This window comes from Sciurus vulgaris (assembly GCF_902686455.1).
Source record: "Sciurus vulgaris genome assembly, chromosome: 10".
In the NCBI taxonomy this organism is placed as follows: Eukaryota; Metazoa; Chordata; class Mammalia; order Rodentia; family Sciuridae; genus Sciurus; species Sciurus vulgaris.
In genome coordinates, this window is record NC_136470.1 from 117,031,611 (window position 1) to 117,048,390 (window position 16,780).

The 16,780-nt window shown below is 44.1% G+C and overlaps 1 protein-coding gene across 1 annotated transcript; it reads right to left on the reverse strand.

Moving 5' to 3' along the window:
- Window positions 1-13,371: 13,371 nt before the first annotated feature.
- Window positions 13,372-13,722, reverse strand: IQCF6 (IQ motif containing F6; the record flags this gene model as incomplete). Its single annotated transcript, XM_079154921.1, has 1 exon — window positions 13,372-13,722. Exon 1 carries the CDS (start codon window positions 13,693-13,695, stop codon window positions 13,372-13,374), a length of 324 nt encoding a protein of 107 aa, XP_079011047.1. The 5' UTR covers window positions 13,696-13,722.
- Between the last annotated feature and the right edge of the window lie 3,058 nt (window positions 13,723-16,780).

A 16,780-nucleotide genomic window follows, 5' to 3' on the forward strand; every position in this document is an offset into this window, starting at 1 on the left:
CTCTGAGTCCCAGAGACCCGCCACAGGCCTCTTCCTCCAGACAGCCGCTCAGTATGCCGGTGCGGTCACTAGGAGTCCAAGAAACTCACTTCGTGCCTCCTCCTCCCACCAACCACCCGTAGCTCGGGGCAATCAATCACTCCGAGTCGAAGTGACCCTCCCCGTTCCTCCTCCTTCTCCAGATAACCCCCCGGGTGTTCAGGAGCAGTCCCTCTGAGTGGCTCTGAATCCACGTGACCTGCTGCACGGGTCCTCTGGGCACCACCCGGAGCTCTGGTGTGGCCCCTCAAGACCAAGCGTCCCACCACGCTTCTCCTCCAGGCAGCCCCCCTGTGTTCAGGAGCTGTCACTTTAAGACCAAACAACTCACCACTCGCCTTCTCCTCTGAGCAGCCGCCTGGAGCGCTAATGCAGTCACTGCGAGTCCAAAGGACCCGTCGTGCTCCTTCTCCTCCTTCTCCTACTCCTCCGGGCAGGCCCCGGGGTTCAGAAGTGGTCAGAGTCCAAACAGCTCGCCACGCAGCCCCTTCTCTGGCAACCGCCTGTAGCTCCCGTGTAGTCACCCGAATCCAAGCGGCCGCTCCTCTTCCTCCTTGTCCTCAGGGCAGGCCCCGGTGTTCAGAAGCGTCGTTCTGATTCCAAACAGCTCGCCGCGCGGCTTCTCCTCTGGCAACCGCCTGCAGCTCTGGTGCAGTCTCTCCGAATCCAAGTGGCCACGCTCCTCTCCTCCTCCTCAGGGCAGGCCCCGGTGTCCTGAGTCCACACAGTTCTCCCCGCCACTCCTCCCCCGGGCAGCCGCCGGAGCCCCAGTGGCTGCTCCGAGTCCCAGCGCTGTGCCGAGCGGCCTCCTCTATGGCGCTCCAGCGGGGGGAGGGGCGTCTCGCCGGCAGTTCTACTTCACAAAGTTTCCTGCGTTCCGGGACCCCCGTCCCATCCGGGATGCCCCCCCAGGGGGTGAGAGTCACCCGGCTACTTTGAGTTGGTCCCAAGCGTCTCAATATCTCCTCTCTTGAATCCTGAGTTCTGGAGCAACACGTAATGCAGCCACCCTCTAGGCCGCCATCTTGAAAAAACCTCTTTAAGTCTATTGATGTGATGTATTATGTTTATTGATGTTTCGTATGTTGAACTAACCTTGCATTCCAGGGATGAACCCCATTTGATCGTGGGGCACTATCTTTTTAATATGTTTTTGTAGGTGATTTACAAGAATTTTATTGAGAATTTTTGCATCTCCGTTTATGAGGGATATTGGCCTAAAGTTTTCTTTCCTTGATGTGTCTTTGTCTGATTTTGGTATCAGGATGATACTAGCCTTAAACAATGAGTTGGAAGGGTTCCCTCCTTTCTATTTCATGGAATAATTTGAGAAGTATTGGTGTTAATTATTCTTTGAAGTTTCTGTAGAACTTGGCTGAGTACCCATCTGGTCCTGGGGCTTTTCTTCCTCGGTAGTTTTTTGATGGCATCTTCTATTTCATTGCTTGAAATTGATCTGTTTAAATTGTGTATGCACTCCTGCATCAGTTTGGGTAGATCATATGTCTCTAGAAATTTGTCGATGTCTTTAAGTTTTTCTATTTTGAGTGTAAATTTTCAAAATAGTTTCTAATTATCTTCTGTATTTCAGTAGTATCTGTCGTGATATTTCCTTTTTCATCACAAATTTTAGTAATTTGAGTTTTCTTTGTCTTTCTCTTTGTTAGTGTGTCTAAGGGTTTATCAATTTTATTTATTTTTTCAAAGAACCAACTTTTTGTTTTGTCAATTTTTGGAATTGTTTCCTTTGATTCAATTTCATTGATTTCAGCTCTGATTTTAATTATTTCCTGTCTTCTGCTGCTTTTGGTTTTGATTTGTTCTTCTTTTACGAGGGCTTTGAGAGTAATGTTAGGTCATTTATTTGTTGACTTTCTATTCCTTTAGTGTATAAGCTCAATGCAATGAACTTTCCTCTTAGCACTGCCTTCATAGCGTCCCAGAGCTTTTGATATGTTGTATTGGTGTTTTCATTTACCTCTAAGTATTTTTTAATTTCCTCCTTGGTTTCTTCTTTATCCACTAATCATTCACCAACTTTCTTTTGATTAGTGATTTCATAGTGTATCTTTTCCATTATTTTGTGACTATATTCAAAATGTGTCTCTTAAGCAGAATAATTGAGGGGTGTGTGTGTGCATGTGTGTGTTGCGTGTGTGCGTGTATGTGTGCATGTGTGTGTGTTCAACACCATTTGTGTCATCCAATGTCACTGGCAATGCCTTTCCTGCCAGACTTATTCTTTTTTATGGGGCCACTTCATGGTTACAGTAACTTATCACATTGAGATCATTAGCTCCTACAGGTTGGCAAGTAAAGACATTGTGTAGGGTAGACCTGTAAAGGTATAACCTAGTCTGAAGTGACTCAATTCAAGGTCTTGGACTCCTCTGCCTCTTCCTATTCCTAGAAAATGGCTTCAGTGTAAGTCTTGTATTCTGCCTATTGTCCCTGCTCTAACTTGAGGATGGCTCTATTTCACTGAGTCTTTCTTTAAATTGAGGCCTAACTCAGTTCTGACCAACCACAGAGGAAAAATTCCAGTTCCCAGACCCAGTTCACCTTTCTAACATCTATAGGTTTTTTGTATTGTCTAGTGGCCTATGAGGTACTGCTTTGCCAGCTGGGGGGTGGGTGCCAGGCAGAGGGTGCAGTGTATGGAATACTTTGGAGATAAGGGTCTTGAAGAAGTACAGTTCCAGTGCAGCCCCAGACAAGAGGCAAGAGTTTGGTCATCAGAGAAGGTGAGAATAATGGGTAGCCAAACTCACATCTTGAGGGACACTATTAGGACAATGACAATTCTACAAAAGAGCAGACATCAGCATCTGTGGACAAATAAACCTCATCTACCTTATACTGCCCCCACCCCTGACTTTTCCCTGAGCTTCTAAGTGACTGAACAAGCCCTTAGGAGAAGAGGTGGAATGTCAAAAGATTCAAGAGAAGGCAAGAGGTGCTATGTGTTGGTTAAAATAGGCTGAATTTTAATGTGGCTAAAAAACCCCCAAAACCTCAAAATCGCGGCAGCTTAGCACGACAAAGGTTTATTTCTGGGTTCATACTATATGTCTATTGCAAGTCATCTTGGGAACTATTCCATGTAATCTTCACTCTGGAATCCAAACTGATGGAGTAATTTAACCAGATTAAAATGCAACATTTTTAAGAGGAAAATAAGGCAAGTTAAAGCCCCTATAATATGTCAGCTATAATTTCTAAGATAATTTTAAAAAATTAGTAGGCACTTAAAAAAGAGGAAAATGTAACACCAAAAAAGAGAATTATGAATCAACAGGAACAGATTATCAGATGATTCTGATGTTGGAATTAGCAGGCATGAACTTTCAAACAGCTGATATTAATGTTAAGATAATTTACAGGGGAAAATGGAGACAATGATGAGCAGTTGGAGAATCTCTATAGACAAAGGGGACTCTGAAAATAACCTAATGGACATTCTAGATTGAAAAATAAAATATCTGAAATTTAAGATTAAGAAAAATCAGAAATTTAAAATTGGGTAGAATAGCAGAAAACTAGACACAAGTGAAGAAAAAAACAAAACCACAAACAAAAACACCCAATAACCTCAAAGACAAGTTATTACCAAACTGGAAGCATAGAAAAAAAAATGAATAGAAAAACTCAAACATTAAATAATCTAAGATACGTACAAAGTCCAAAAATGAAAGGAGAGAAAGGGGCAGAAGAAATATTTAACAAGACAGTAATTTTAAAATGTCCCAAATCAATGAAATCCACCAAACTACAGAAAAAAAGAACCACAGAAAAAGTAATATCAGTAAAAAAAAAAAAAAAAAAAAAGACTAGAGTTGGGAACATCATAATCAAATGATGACCACACACACAAAAAAATTTTAAAGCAGTCAGAGAGAAAACACATAGTACATTTAGGTGAACAATAAGAACAATGGCTAACTTCCAATCAGAATCAGAGGTCCTGCCACAGAGACTGAAGCTTCACTGCCTCCTCTCTTGCTGTGTCTGGTCATCAGAGATGCTCCCAATCTTTTCTCCAGGTGTCTCCAACCACCAGCTGCCGGAAGCCCTGAATGATGGATATCCTGAGGGTTGTAGGCAACAGTACACCTTCGTGGTACTGTGCCTTCACAGATGCTCTTCCTCCCTCTGCTATTTTCTTAGCACAGGGCCTCTCTGGAAGGGGCCTACATTCTTCCTCCTAACATTCAGTCCTTCCTCAGGAGTTATCAGGACATTTACTTAATAACCAGGATACCTCAGGTAGTGACCCCTTTCTCACTATGGGCACATCCCCTTGTTCTGTGAGTTTTAACTTCTCATTCTTTCTGCCTTTGGGTGCTGGATCTGGAGGACATTACATGAATACAAGGAATTTCTTTAGGTCAACCTTCATAATTGCAGGTCATATCTCATTCCTCTTGACTCTGTCCATGGCAATGACCCATTTATTTGCTCTGCTTGTTTATGGCTAATTCACTGGTCTCAGCTCAAGGCTTGTAGATTCCCACAAGTTGGCACGCATTTACCCAGAAGGCTTTGGGGCTCTTAAAATCCTTTCTATAATTTCTCTTTTTCCCTTTTTTACTCTCATTTCTTCACCACATGTCTATTCCAGGGGAATCTGTTTTATTAGAGTCTAAACTGCTGGGGTTATATGAGAGTTAAAGTGCCTGGGGGAAGAGAAATACCCAACACCAGCTCCTTCTGGTCACTCTGTCCCGCCTAAGGTAGGGGAGGGGATTGCTGAAAAGCATGGGTTTACAGAAACACTGAGACCCAATTACAAGTCTACAGGCTACATTATTAAAAAGCATTCACTACATTATTCACTACATTATTAAAAATCTGTTTATCATAATGCCTTTTGCATAGTCCATCATATTCACTTCCCTCTCTCCCCTGCCCCTCTGTCTCTCTGTTACTAGGGACTGAACACAGGAGCATTCAACCTTGAACCACATCTCCAGCCCCTTTATATTTTTAAATTTTGAGACAGGGTCTCACTAAGTTACCTAGGGCCTTACTAAGTTGCTGAGGCTGGCTTTGAACTTGCAATCCTCCTGCCTCAGCCTCCTGAGTCACTGGGGTTACAGGCGTGTGCCACTACACCCAGTTATTTTTGTTCTGAATTAATATGTCATATGAAATAATTAATTCATTCGTATGACATATTAATACGTTTCATGGATAAATCCCAGTTAGCCATGGTTATAATCCTTTTATATATTGCTGAATTTGGTTTGCTAATATTTTTAAGGGCTTTGGTGTCCATGTTCGTGAAATATATTGTCTGTGGTTTTCTTTAATTGTGATATCTTTGTCTAGCTTTTGTATTATTTCTTCTTTAAATATTTTGTAGAATTCACCAGTGAAGCCATCTAAGTCTGACTTTTCTCTTTTAAAAACAGTTTAAATTTATTTTAAAAACTGGTACATAAAATCATAAAATTATGCATATTTGTTGGATATCATGTGAGGTTTTGATACATGTTTATATTGTGTAGTGTTTAAATTAGGTTAAACATGCTTTTCTTCTCAAATATTTATCTTTTTATAGTGAAACAATTCAAAATCTTTCTTCTCACTTTTTGAAATATATATTAAAATCATTTAGTTACCCTACTACGCAGTAGCACATCAAAATGTCTTACTTCTAATTATAACTTCTTTATCGGAAAATTTCCAATTCATAATTAAATGTCTTGTCACTTCAGGTGTTTTCTTTCTTCATGCATCACTTTTGGTAATTTGTGTCTTTCTATGAATTTTCCCATCTAATCTAAATTGTCCCATTTGTTGGCATAGGGTAGGACCATCTTTTATCCCTAATTTAGGTAATTTGAGGTTTTTCTCTTCTTTTTTTTCTTGATAATTGAAGCTATTGATTTGCCAGTTTTGTGATCTCTTCAAAGAATCAACTTTTGTTTTCATTGTTTTTTCTGTTACTAGTTCTACACTGCTGCTGCCACCATTTGCCGACTGAGCATGGGGAAGGGTAGGAGTTCTTGCTTTCTTTTCTGGTCTCTACCCAGGAAGGAAACACTGGCACCACTGCTGTCTGATTCCCCATATCATCTGGAGATTGTTTTCACCACCCTCAGTGATTATTGGGGGAAGGGAGCTAGAGAATGGCCCTCCCTTGGGGCACGGGTGAAGCTAAGTTCATTAGTTTCCCTCCTATTTTCTTTCCATCTAGTATTTGTAGTGTAAATTTAGGCCCTATTACCTTGAGACCTGAAATTTTTAAAACCCCTAATCCTGTGATTGTTGTCTCAAAAAGCGTCGCTCTTGACCATCAAAAGCCTTGACTTTTAACGTGTTCCAGTCATGAGTTTCTTGAGTCTGTTTTGGAAGTCAGAAGCCAATATCTGATTTTCTTTGAATCTCTAATGTAAAGCTTTTTCCTTTACATTTTGGGAGTAAAATTTTTTAAAATGGGGATGGGCATTTTATTTTATCATATGATTTTTCTTTTTTATAGTAACTGTGGTGGCAGATTTTTCAGTGTGCTACCATCATTCTTTCCTGGAGAAAAGCCTATTAGGGGTGTGTGTGTGTGTGTGTGTTTGTGTGTGTGTGTGTGTGTGTGTGTGTGTGTGTGTGTGTGTGCTCATGTGCTTGTATTTTAAAATATTACTGGTTACAATTTGCTCATATATATATTTATTTATTTTGTTACTGTAGTAGGTGTAACTTTTGGAAACAACAAAAAGCTGCTTTAAAAACCCAGTTTGATTATCTGCATTTTGACAAGAGAAAGTACTTTTTTTCTTATAACTTTTAAAGTACAATTTAGAATCCAGAGTATACGGTAATTTGCTTATATTTTGTTTAGGGGTATTTATTGTTGATGATCATTTTAATTTTCCCTTCTCATTGCACACTTGTCTGGTTTTGACATCAACACCATGCATCATATAGAGTTGAGTAGTTTTTTGTTTCTTGTTATACTCTGGAATAATTTATAGCTCTTGGAATAATCTGCTGTTCTACGTTTTGTAGGACTTTTCCTGGTAGCAAAGTCTGCCCATTGCCTTTAATACCCATTTTATCCTTTACTCATATATGTGTATGTTTTATCATTTGCGTGTGTATGTACACTTGTGCGTTCCTTTTGAAAGCGCCATTGTGTCAGGGCTTTCTTACAGCCAGAATCACAATTCCTCTTGAAGAAACAGTGGACAGTGGTCAAGAGCCAGGGCCTGAAGTCAGAGGTTTGCAGTTGAACCTAGGTCCTCTCCTCCTGTGCCCCTCTCAGCATTTTGTTCTTCAACTTTCTCCTCCTTGCCTCATCCAGCAGCTCTCTCCTCTTGCTTTTCCTTTTCCAGAACTGTGGTCTTCCCTTGTTCACCAATGGCCCTCTACCTTCATGATTGTGAGCTCTTCTGGGTGAAATTAATTGCTTTATTTTCATTTTACTTCTGTCTCAGGAGAGATGATTAAATGTGTTTTTAAACAAAAGTTTCTCTCCTGCTTTACCTTTTTCTGTTTTTTTTTTTTTTAATTTATTATTTTTTTTTATTTTAGGCTTCAGCTTCCTTTCATTTCAGGTGTGTCCATTGTAAGCAACATATGGCTGAATTTAAAAAAATTTAGCAAAAGAGTCTGTTAATAGATGGATTTTACATATTTCCATTTAACACAGACTAACTCTCATCTTTGAACTTTCCTTCTATTATGATTCTCCTTATGTTTTCTTCACTTCGTACTTACGTTGAAGGGATTAGGTTTTCTTCTTCCTGTTTTTCTCCAATGCTTTGGGAGTGAGCAAAGGCTGCTGGTGGTCTCCAGGTGTCCACGTCACTTTAGCCTCATGTATGGAAGGAACCCTGATGTGAGCATCACTGGTCTGTTCATCAACTTTCCTGTTCTCCTTTCAGCCACCTGGGAAGATTGCAATAATTTTCTCCCTGAGGTTAGGCACAGCTAGGTGACTAGTGAGCCAATAAAGCAGAAATAGGAGCTGGAGTGTAGGTGGCAGATCCTGGCTTAGCACGTGTGAGGCCCTGGATTCCATTCCCAGGGATGAGGGTGGCAGAAGTGAAATGTGACATTTCCAAATGAAAGGGTAGACTTGGTGGTCTTCCTGCCACCCCATCTTTCCCCTCCTACAATGAGCACAATCCCAGGGACTCATACCCACATATCTGGTGGAGCAGCCTGGACTATGGAATCTGACTGAACCCCAGCAGTCTTCCCAGGAGTGAGAAATGTCACTTCAGTTAAGCTGTGGAGATCTGGAAGTTTGTTTCACAGCACAGTCTACCCTATTTAAATATACCTGAATTTAGTCATGGTGGCAATATGGGTCCTTATAGCTGAGAGGGTCAGGTAACAGTTGTAGCCAATGAATTATAAGTGGAGACGGCAAGACAAGTGAGCCTTGTAGAAAAGGCCTTTATTATTATTATTATTATTATTATTATTATTATTATTAATTATTAAATGGTACGAGGGGGTTAAACTCAGGGGTGCTTTAACACTGAATTACATCTTCAGTCTTTTTTATTTTGAGACAGGGTCTTGCTAAGTTGCCCAGGCTGGCCTTGAACTTGCAATCTTCCTGCCTCAGCCTCCCATGCTGGGATTACAGATGTGTGCCACGGCATCCAGCCCTAGGGAAGGTCTATAAAGGAGATGAATTTGGCGGACACAGACAGTCTCTCTTCTTGTGAAGCTTTCCTCTTCTTCCTGTCTGACATGTAGACATGACAACTAGAAGTGTGGGAGTCATCTTGAGAGCTGAAGGACTAGGGTCCCACCTGGGTTGCAGTGTGGACAGAGAGGAGGAGATGGGACCCTGATATGCCGTGCAGCTGCCGTGTAGTTTTCTCATTGCTGGGCTTCATGATGGGAGAGGAAAGCAAACTTCTGTCTCACTTAAGCCACGTTTCTTCACATTTCTGTTCCTAGCAACCCAATACAATTCTTCACTGTGATGGAAGTTGTTGAAATAATCTTTATTCTTCAAGTGTTTCCACAAAGATCACCTTTTCATATATGTTTTAAATGGAAACTGTAAGCATTTACAGAGGGACTGTGAGAAGTCATCACTGGCTTCAACAACGATCCCTTCACAGCCAACTGGTGTTTCACTGATACTCCACTTTCCTCTACTGGGCTGATTCTTGCACTTGGTTCTGCTGCTCTCATGGGTGTCATGTTGTCCTCAGCACAATCCCCAAAGTTGCATCTCCTTGTGGCCTCCCAGACCCAAAGCCACCATCTATGCTACCCATGGTCTCTGCCTTGGCCTCAGGAGGTGAGGTCCCCATAGCCTGCAGCTTCTTGTCTCCCACCCAGGCCTCTTTGGGAACACTAGTCCTTTTGGTACTTATCACTTCCCCTGTCTTTGGGGTCCAGGGATCTTGGCTACCTAGCCCCATAGGGGGGTGTTCAGGGTTCATGGAGGCAGCCCCTAGACCCACTGCTTGGGCACCTATCTTGGTGTCAGCTGCTTTTCAACTTCTGAGCCATGCAGAATCCCAGGCTATAGTCTCAGATTTCCCTGTGCCTCTCAGGATGACCCAAGGACAGGGGCAGAGGACAGGAGCAGGCAGTAGCTGCAGTAGCACTTTAGCCTCCTCACACTACCTCTCAGGGCCATGGCTAGGATTTTGTCTCTTCCTGTGTGGCTAAAACTTTTTCTTTCCACCCTCCTTGCCTTGCCCTGCCTCCTGCCATCCTCTGCAAGCCAAGGCTTACTCTAGGATGATACTATCTTCCAGTTTTCCTGGGATAGTTCTGGTTTGTATTTGGTGTTCCCAACATTTATATTAATAAGTGCTTCTTTCACTCTCACAATTTATGGTCACCCCCTTTTTGGGGGGGTACTGAGATTGAACTCAGGGGCACTTGACCATTGAGACACATCCCCAGCCCCATTTTGTATTTTATTTAGAGACAGGTTCTCACTGAGTTGCTTAGCAGCTCGCTTTTGCTGAGGCTGGCTTTGAACTCGTGATCCTCCTGTCTCAGCCTCACAAGCCGCTGGGATTATGGGTGTGTGCCACTGGATTTAGCCTGGTCACCCCTTTTTAAGGTCAAACTCTGTGCTAAGTTATTTGTTGATGTGATATGAAAAACCAAGATTTGGCAGTGCCCAGGAAATTATTTTTCTTTCAACTCACTCTAGCTCTTCTACATGATAAGCACTTGCTTCTAGACTACTAATTAAGGTGGACTTGAACAAACAAACTTTTTAGAAGCAAAACTGATCAAAGACTTCACTATCTCAAGTGTTTCCACCCTGGTGGGGTGTGTACAGGGGTACGTGTGTACACGTGTTTTTAGCAGGATGCTGGTCAGTCCACTCAAGCTGCCTGGCGTGGTGTAGCAGTGGCTGTGGTCATGCCATCCAGGTTTGGCATGTGGGACAGAGAGAAGCAGAAGACAGGCAGGATGGAGAGAGACCCTGGAGCTGTGTGATCAGAGCTGAGACTGGTGATGTACCAAGTGAGGGACTTGAGAGCATGGGTTGGGACCCTGGGGAACAGGAGACTAGATTCCATTTGGGGAGATACTTCCTGGGTTCAAAGGTAACTATAGGGGATGGGACCCTGCTTACTAAACTACCTTTTTAGGGACCTGTAGCCTGGGCCAATCTGAGGGTCAGTATGTTTCTTTATAGGTAGGAGGGCCTGGGGGCACATATGTCTTGGGGATGCCATGTCAAGAGGTAAAAGTGGGCCAGGCATGGTGGCACACACCTGTAATTCCAGCGGCTTGGGAGGCTAAGGCAGGAGGATTGTGAGTTCAAAGCCAGCCTCAGCAACAGTGAGGTGCTAAGCAACTCAGTGAGACTCTGTCTCTAAATAAAATACAAAACAGGGTTGGAGATGTGGCTCAATGGTCGAGTGACCGAGTTCAATCCCCAGTACCCCCCCCCCACTCAAAATTTAAAAAATGGGGCTATCTGGTTCCCCTAGAGTGCCCCGAGGCTCACTCCTGTCCCAAAGCTGCAAGAACGCCCTCCCTCCCTCTTCAGTGTATGTGCTCTCAGGAAGAATTACTTATGTAACTTAATTCTCAATGACGGTAGGGAGGAGCAGCAAGGATCTGTGGGGTCTGCCTCTGAGGGTTCCATCTGCGTTCTCATCCCTGCTGAGGAAAGGGGAGCTCCCCTGACCAGCCAACGTTGGCCACAGGCCTCACTGTGAAAGAGGAGCCCCTTTCCTGACTCCCCTGTGGACTCATTCACTTCCTTTGTCTTAGGGACTCTCCAATGTCCCCACCCACAGGTCCAGACTATCTCTGACTTCTCAAGACCCCAACCACTGGAGGGATACTCAAGGTGGTTGTTAAGGCCTTAGGTGAAATCTGGCCTTCTAGGTCTGGTCCCTGACTGAGTCTCCTTTGCTCACGTCTGTGTGGTGCCATCAGACAAGAGGTCCTGCCTACTTTTCCCCAAAATCTCCTCCCATCCACCTCCCAACTACCAGGAGGAGCTGTACCTTTGTGCTTCCAAAGGGTTTTCCCCCACAGTGGTGCTCTTTCTAGATCCTGGTTTCACTTTGTATTCTTAGCTCATCAGAGAATAAGAAATCCATGACATTGAGCCTTCTGTGCCCAGCTTGGAATTTTGTATGACCACCTTAAAGTGGGACTACATAGGTCAGGTGGGAAGGGCTTAATTCAACAGTCTCCAAACTCTGGTCACACACTGGAATCCTGATGCCTAGGCCTCATACCAGTCCAGTCAAAGCAGAATTTCTGGGTGAATGTTTTTGTTTTTATTTTTTCCTTTCTTCAAGCAACTAGGAGCTGCCGACATTCTATGCAGATAGAGAATCAGAGTTATCAACCCTTGCCAGCACAAGTTTTAAACTCCTTTCTCTTCTGGGGTAGTACCTATAAGGCTAGTCATACAGAATTCATATCATGTTCAACCAGAGACCTAACTGATACCACACCGCTCACTGTGTGAGCAGAGGGAGAAGAGAGCTGTGTCTTAAGTCCCAGAAGGGTATCCCTTGGAAGAAAGGCATTCAATCAGAAAGTCCAGGTACCCATCTGTATCATTGCCACCTGCAGCTACTTAACCCTGAATCCTCATATCTACTACAGTTGTTCTGGAGACCTGCAACCAAACACACACACACACACACACACACACACAAACATACACATGTGCACACATATGCACACACACACCCACGCGCAGAAGACAGGGAAGGGGACTTGGGTTTGGGGAAAACCTCACCAGTTGCAAGACCCACAAAGACCCCTGGCCCCTTGCATACCTCCTGACTTGTTCTCCCACCCTTCATTCAAAAGACCCTGGGGAGGATCATAGACCTCTGACTTCCAGGATGGAGGTTCAAAGACAAACATCTGAGGGACCCAGGGTGTGAGTAAGAGATCTCAGCTCAGGATGACAAATCAGAGACTGTGAAAGACCAGCTAAGAGGTGATTGACCCACAGATGCCAAGAGACAGAGGAATTACCCAGAAAAGCAGAGGTTCATCATCACCCACTGATACAGGCCCAGCAGAAGGGGTAGCAGTCTGGAGAGGAGATGGGGAGCAGATTGGGGGGGGGGGGGTAGGGCACAGCACAGCTGCTTCTGAGATGGTGGGTGAGCTAGTGGCAGAGGTTGCCCTTCTTCTGCCCACTCCAGTCCTGCTCTGTTTACTTACCTACCCTCATTGACTCCCCCTCCCCCATCCCAAGCCTGCTTCTCCCAGGAAATGGCCAGCAGCAGGAGGGAAGCCTTGTTCAACCCCAGGGGAGTGAGGCGGCAGGCACAGCTGCTGCCCCTCAATTCCTGCTTTGGCCTTCTCCAGGGGCTAGCTCTGGCTGGCTGCCTCCCCTAAACCCCCAAGAGACCCAGTGCCTGTTCAGCCGTTGCTCAGCTGAGGTGCCCTGTCTTCCAGGCTCCCAGTCAAGCACTGCGCTGGCCCTCAGGGCCATGCAGTACAGGCCAGTGGAATCCCTGTCTTCCAGCTGGCTCTGGCTGCAGCCAGATTTCCTGGTGTCCGACTCTGAATGGAAATGTCTAGGCAGACACTGCAGAAAAATAAACCCAAGTCTTCCTTCCACTGTGGAGGGGAACAAAGTCTAACTGACTGAGGTATCAGGACTTGACCTGGGTCCTGAGATCTCTTTTGGTGAAACATTGGCCAGGTATGACATTAGGAGTAGGGACTTAGGTGGGTTCCTGGTGACAGGGGATCTAGACCCCATCAGGGAATCTTTCTGAGTGGAAGGCAGGAAACTGAGGGGCTAAACCCTCTTCCATGGGTCTAACCTCCCCAGGGCAAGTCTGTGGTCAGTAAGTCTTTTTATTGGGAGAGAGATCCAGTCTCCTTGGCTCTGCCAGCGCCCTAGGTCATGAGGATTTCGATGTCAAGCTCCAGCCGGCTGGCTCTGACTTCATAGCGGCCCCGGATCAGGCCTCGGGTTTGGCTGGCATGCCAGCGCCAGTGAGACTGGATGATGCAGGCTGCTTGGCGTGCCTGGAGGAAGCGTCTGCGGGCCTGCCACATTCGAACCTGTGCCTGCACCTTCACCACTGCCCACTCCTGGCAGGTGTAGAGTTTTAGTGCCAGGCGCCTTCTTTGCTCCAACATCTTGGCCTGCATCGACCTCCACCAGCACTGGATGACCCAGGCCCTGAGTGCTGCATGCAGTAGTGTCCGGCGCACCATGTTGCCACGCCACCATGACTGAATCTTTATGGCTGCCTTCTTAGTGGGAAGGAAGAACATGGACATGCTCAGTGGGGCACTCAGCTGTTCCTATCCCCACTTCTGGTGCTTGGGAGGAAAGGGGACCTGGCCCAGGTGGCCCTGCCCTCTCGTTTCTAGGCCCCATCCATCATATTTCCAACCCCCACTCACCTTTCGACACTGCTCATTATCTAACAGGCAGATCTCTTCTGGAAGGGCCGCACTCACAGTTTGTGTGTCCATGGCCCTGGTCTTTAGAGTTCACTCATCTATCATTTAGGCCACCCTAGTCATTAGCCCCGCCCTCAACTGTTAGTCACACCCCCATCATTGGACTCCGCCCATCTACACAAAAGCCTGCCCCTTTCTCAGGCCCTGTCTGCATTTTAACCCATTATATCCCAGGTTTTCAATTCTGAGACTGTTTCACTGGGTGCATAAAAATAGATTGGAAACCATAATCTAGAGCTTATATATTCTTTATATATATTTTCATACATATATATGCATATATGTATACAACTTTCAAATGCTCTAATGATTCACCTCTTTTCTCAAAAGACTAGAACTCTAAAAACATCACATTTATTTCAAAGTGCCCATAAATGGTATACTTGTTGCTCGGTTTAACTTTTTATAGGTGTTCTGCATACATGGGTCATAATAGGTTAACTACAACTCTCCTCTTCCCTTGCTGTGTCTCCTTATGGATTGACCAGTCATTTTATTTATTGATTCCCACCATTCTGGGGGCCTGTGGCTATCTCTTGCCTTCAGTTTATTTCTCAAACCCAACAGGCATCCCAAGTCTTGCTCTTTCCCCACCTTCCAGTCTGTTCCTCCTAGTGGCAATGAAGAATCACAGCTTTCCTGCAAGTAAGGGGGTCTTACTTTGAGAATACTCATAACCAGTGTGGACTTCCTGGAGATTAAGAGTCAGGAATCCTGGGAGGGGCCCAAGCAACATATTCCAGAAGCATATGTTTTTGTGTGTAAAATTTCTAAAAGCAAGATATTTTAGCTGCAACTGGAGAGGGCCTCTCTCTTTTCCTTCTGACTAGTCCATCACTCTTCTCCTCCTGTTAGGTGGTGAGGAATGACAGCTTCCTTCAGGATGTGACAAAGGGCAAGCTGAGTTGGGATATATTTGGACTGGTGTTAGTAGTGCAGACTTATGTGATTCAGTCATCTTTCAGGATAGATAAATTCTTGCTAGTGATTCTTAAGTTGATGTGTTCATTCATCTTGTGTCATGTCATGGAGATGAAGGGACAGAAGTGTTGCTATTGTGATATGAGCATGTTCTACAGTATCCAGCACCAGAAGTACACAGGCAGGAGGGGAAAAGTAAGATTTCTGGAGTTTGAAGCAAGAAGCTAGTTGGTAGAAAATTCTTCCTGTTACCAGACACATAAAACTGTAAGTGGAATATTATATTCTCATGGATGCCTGATTAAAATGGAAATTCTGTCTTGTCAGGAATATACTTGACAATGCAACTTTTTTCTTTTTTGGATGGGAATTTTGTGAAATAGAATTTATCAGAATCCCCATGATCATAAGGCAAAAACCAGTAGAACATCTACAAACAGCATGTAAGTCAGTGTGAGAAATACCATGTTTTATGTATCCCAAGTGTCAATAATAAACATGTTTTCATAGAAAATGATGTTGTAAAATCATCACATAAAGAGGCACTCAAAGGATATGCAACTAAAAATGTTAGACAAATATAGAGGTGGGATAGTTAATATAAATATCATGCTGTGTTTGAGGTACTTGCCAACTTTAAATAATTTGAGATTTATTAAGACTTCTTTTCATGTCCTAGATAAACTTATAATTTTGTATGTGCAATTTTGTATGATTTTTCTTAAAGCAGGTCTTCCCAATAATAGAAGCTTCAGACCTCACAACACCTGTATGTGCTCTATCATGCTGTAAAAAAAGCTCTTGTTAGCCAGATCTCTTAGGACCTCACAAAGAGCTGTATATCTAGGATTCAGAGTTAGGATTGGATCTGTAGATACAGGTGGTGCAGAGATGCTGCCAGTCCTTCAAGACTTGGAAGACCATTTTGGCTTTGGTTTTAGCATGCATTTTATCATTCCTTTTTCTGCAGGAGGGTTTGCTGGGTGCCCGTGGCATGTACGGCCATGCATTCACTGTCCATGGCTCTTGTTTATATTTATTTGAGGCTTTACTGCCTTGTACCATCCATCTGGTACTCTCCATCTGGATGTCTTACGGGTTCTTTGGTCCCACCATCCACCAAATGATCTTTTTGCACTGTGTTCAAAGTCCTCAAAAAAAGAGCATCTTTTTGCTTCCTTTAATGATCTTCAGTTTGGTTGAGTAGAACACAGCTACCAGCCATCCCAAAGGTGACTATCCTTCTATGATACTGTTAGTCTTAGTGTCAGATGCTCACTGCTGCAGAAGGGATCACTCAGGAGACATGGTTGACATGGCCAGTTTTCTGAGACATGGTAGACATGGCCAGTTTTCTGAGATTCAGCCCAACCAGACCAGGTTGCCACGGTCAAAATGCCACATTCCACCCTTCCTCTGGTATCTCTTCCCTCCTCCACTCTGGTCTGGTTAACAGTTGCTACAATATTCTGGGGCTGGGATTGTAGCTCAGTGGTAGAGCGCTTGCCTAGCATGTGTGAGGCACTGAGTTCAATTCTCAGCACCACACATAAATAAATAATAAAAAAATAAAATAAGAATAAAGGTCCATTGACAACTAAAAAAATATTCAAAAAAATTTATCCTGTATTTGTCTTCTTGAATGTCCCTGAAAAAGCTACCTGTCTCCTTTATGTTCACAGTTTGGCAATTATTCACAAAGCAATAGCAGATGTGCTGGAGCACTGTGCTTTGGGGTATGGTTTGAGTGTGTCCCCCAAGGACACATATGTTGGAAGCTTGGTCCGTGGGGAAGTGGTGTTGGGAGAGGGAGGATTTAAGAGGCAGGCCCTAGTGAGATGTCTGTAGGTCATTGGGGATGTTGCCCTCAGAAGGAATTCAGGTCGTTTTTGTGGGATCTGTGAGCTCTCCA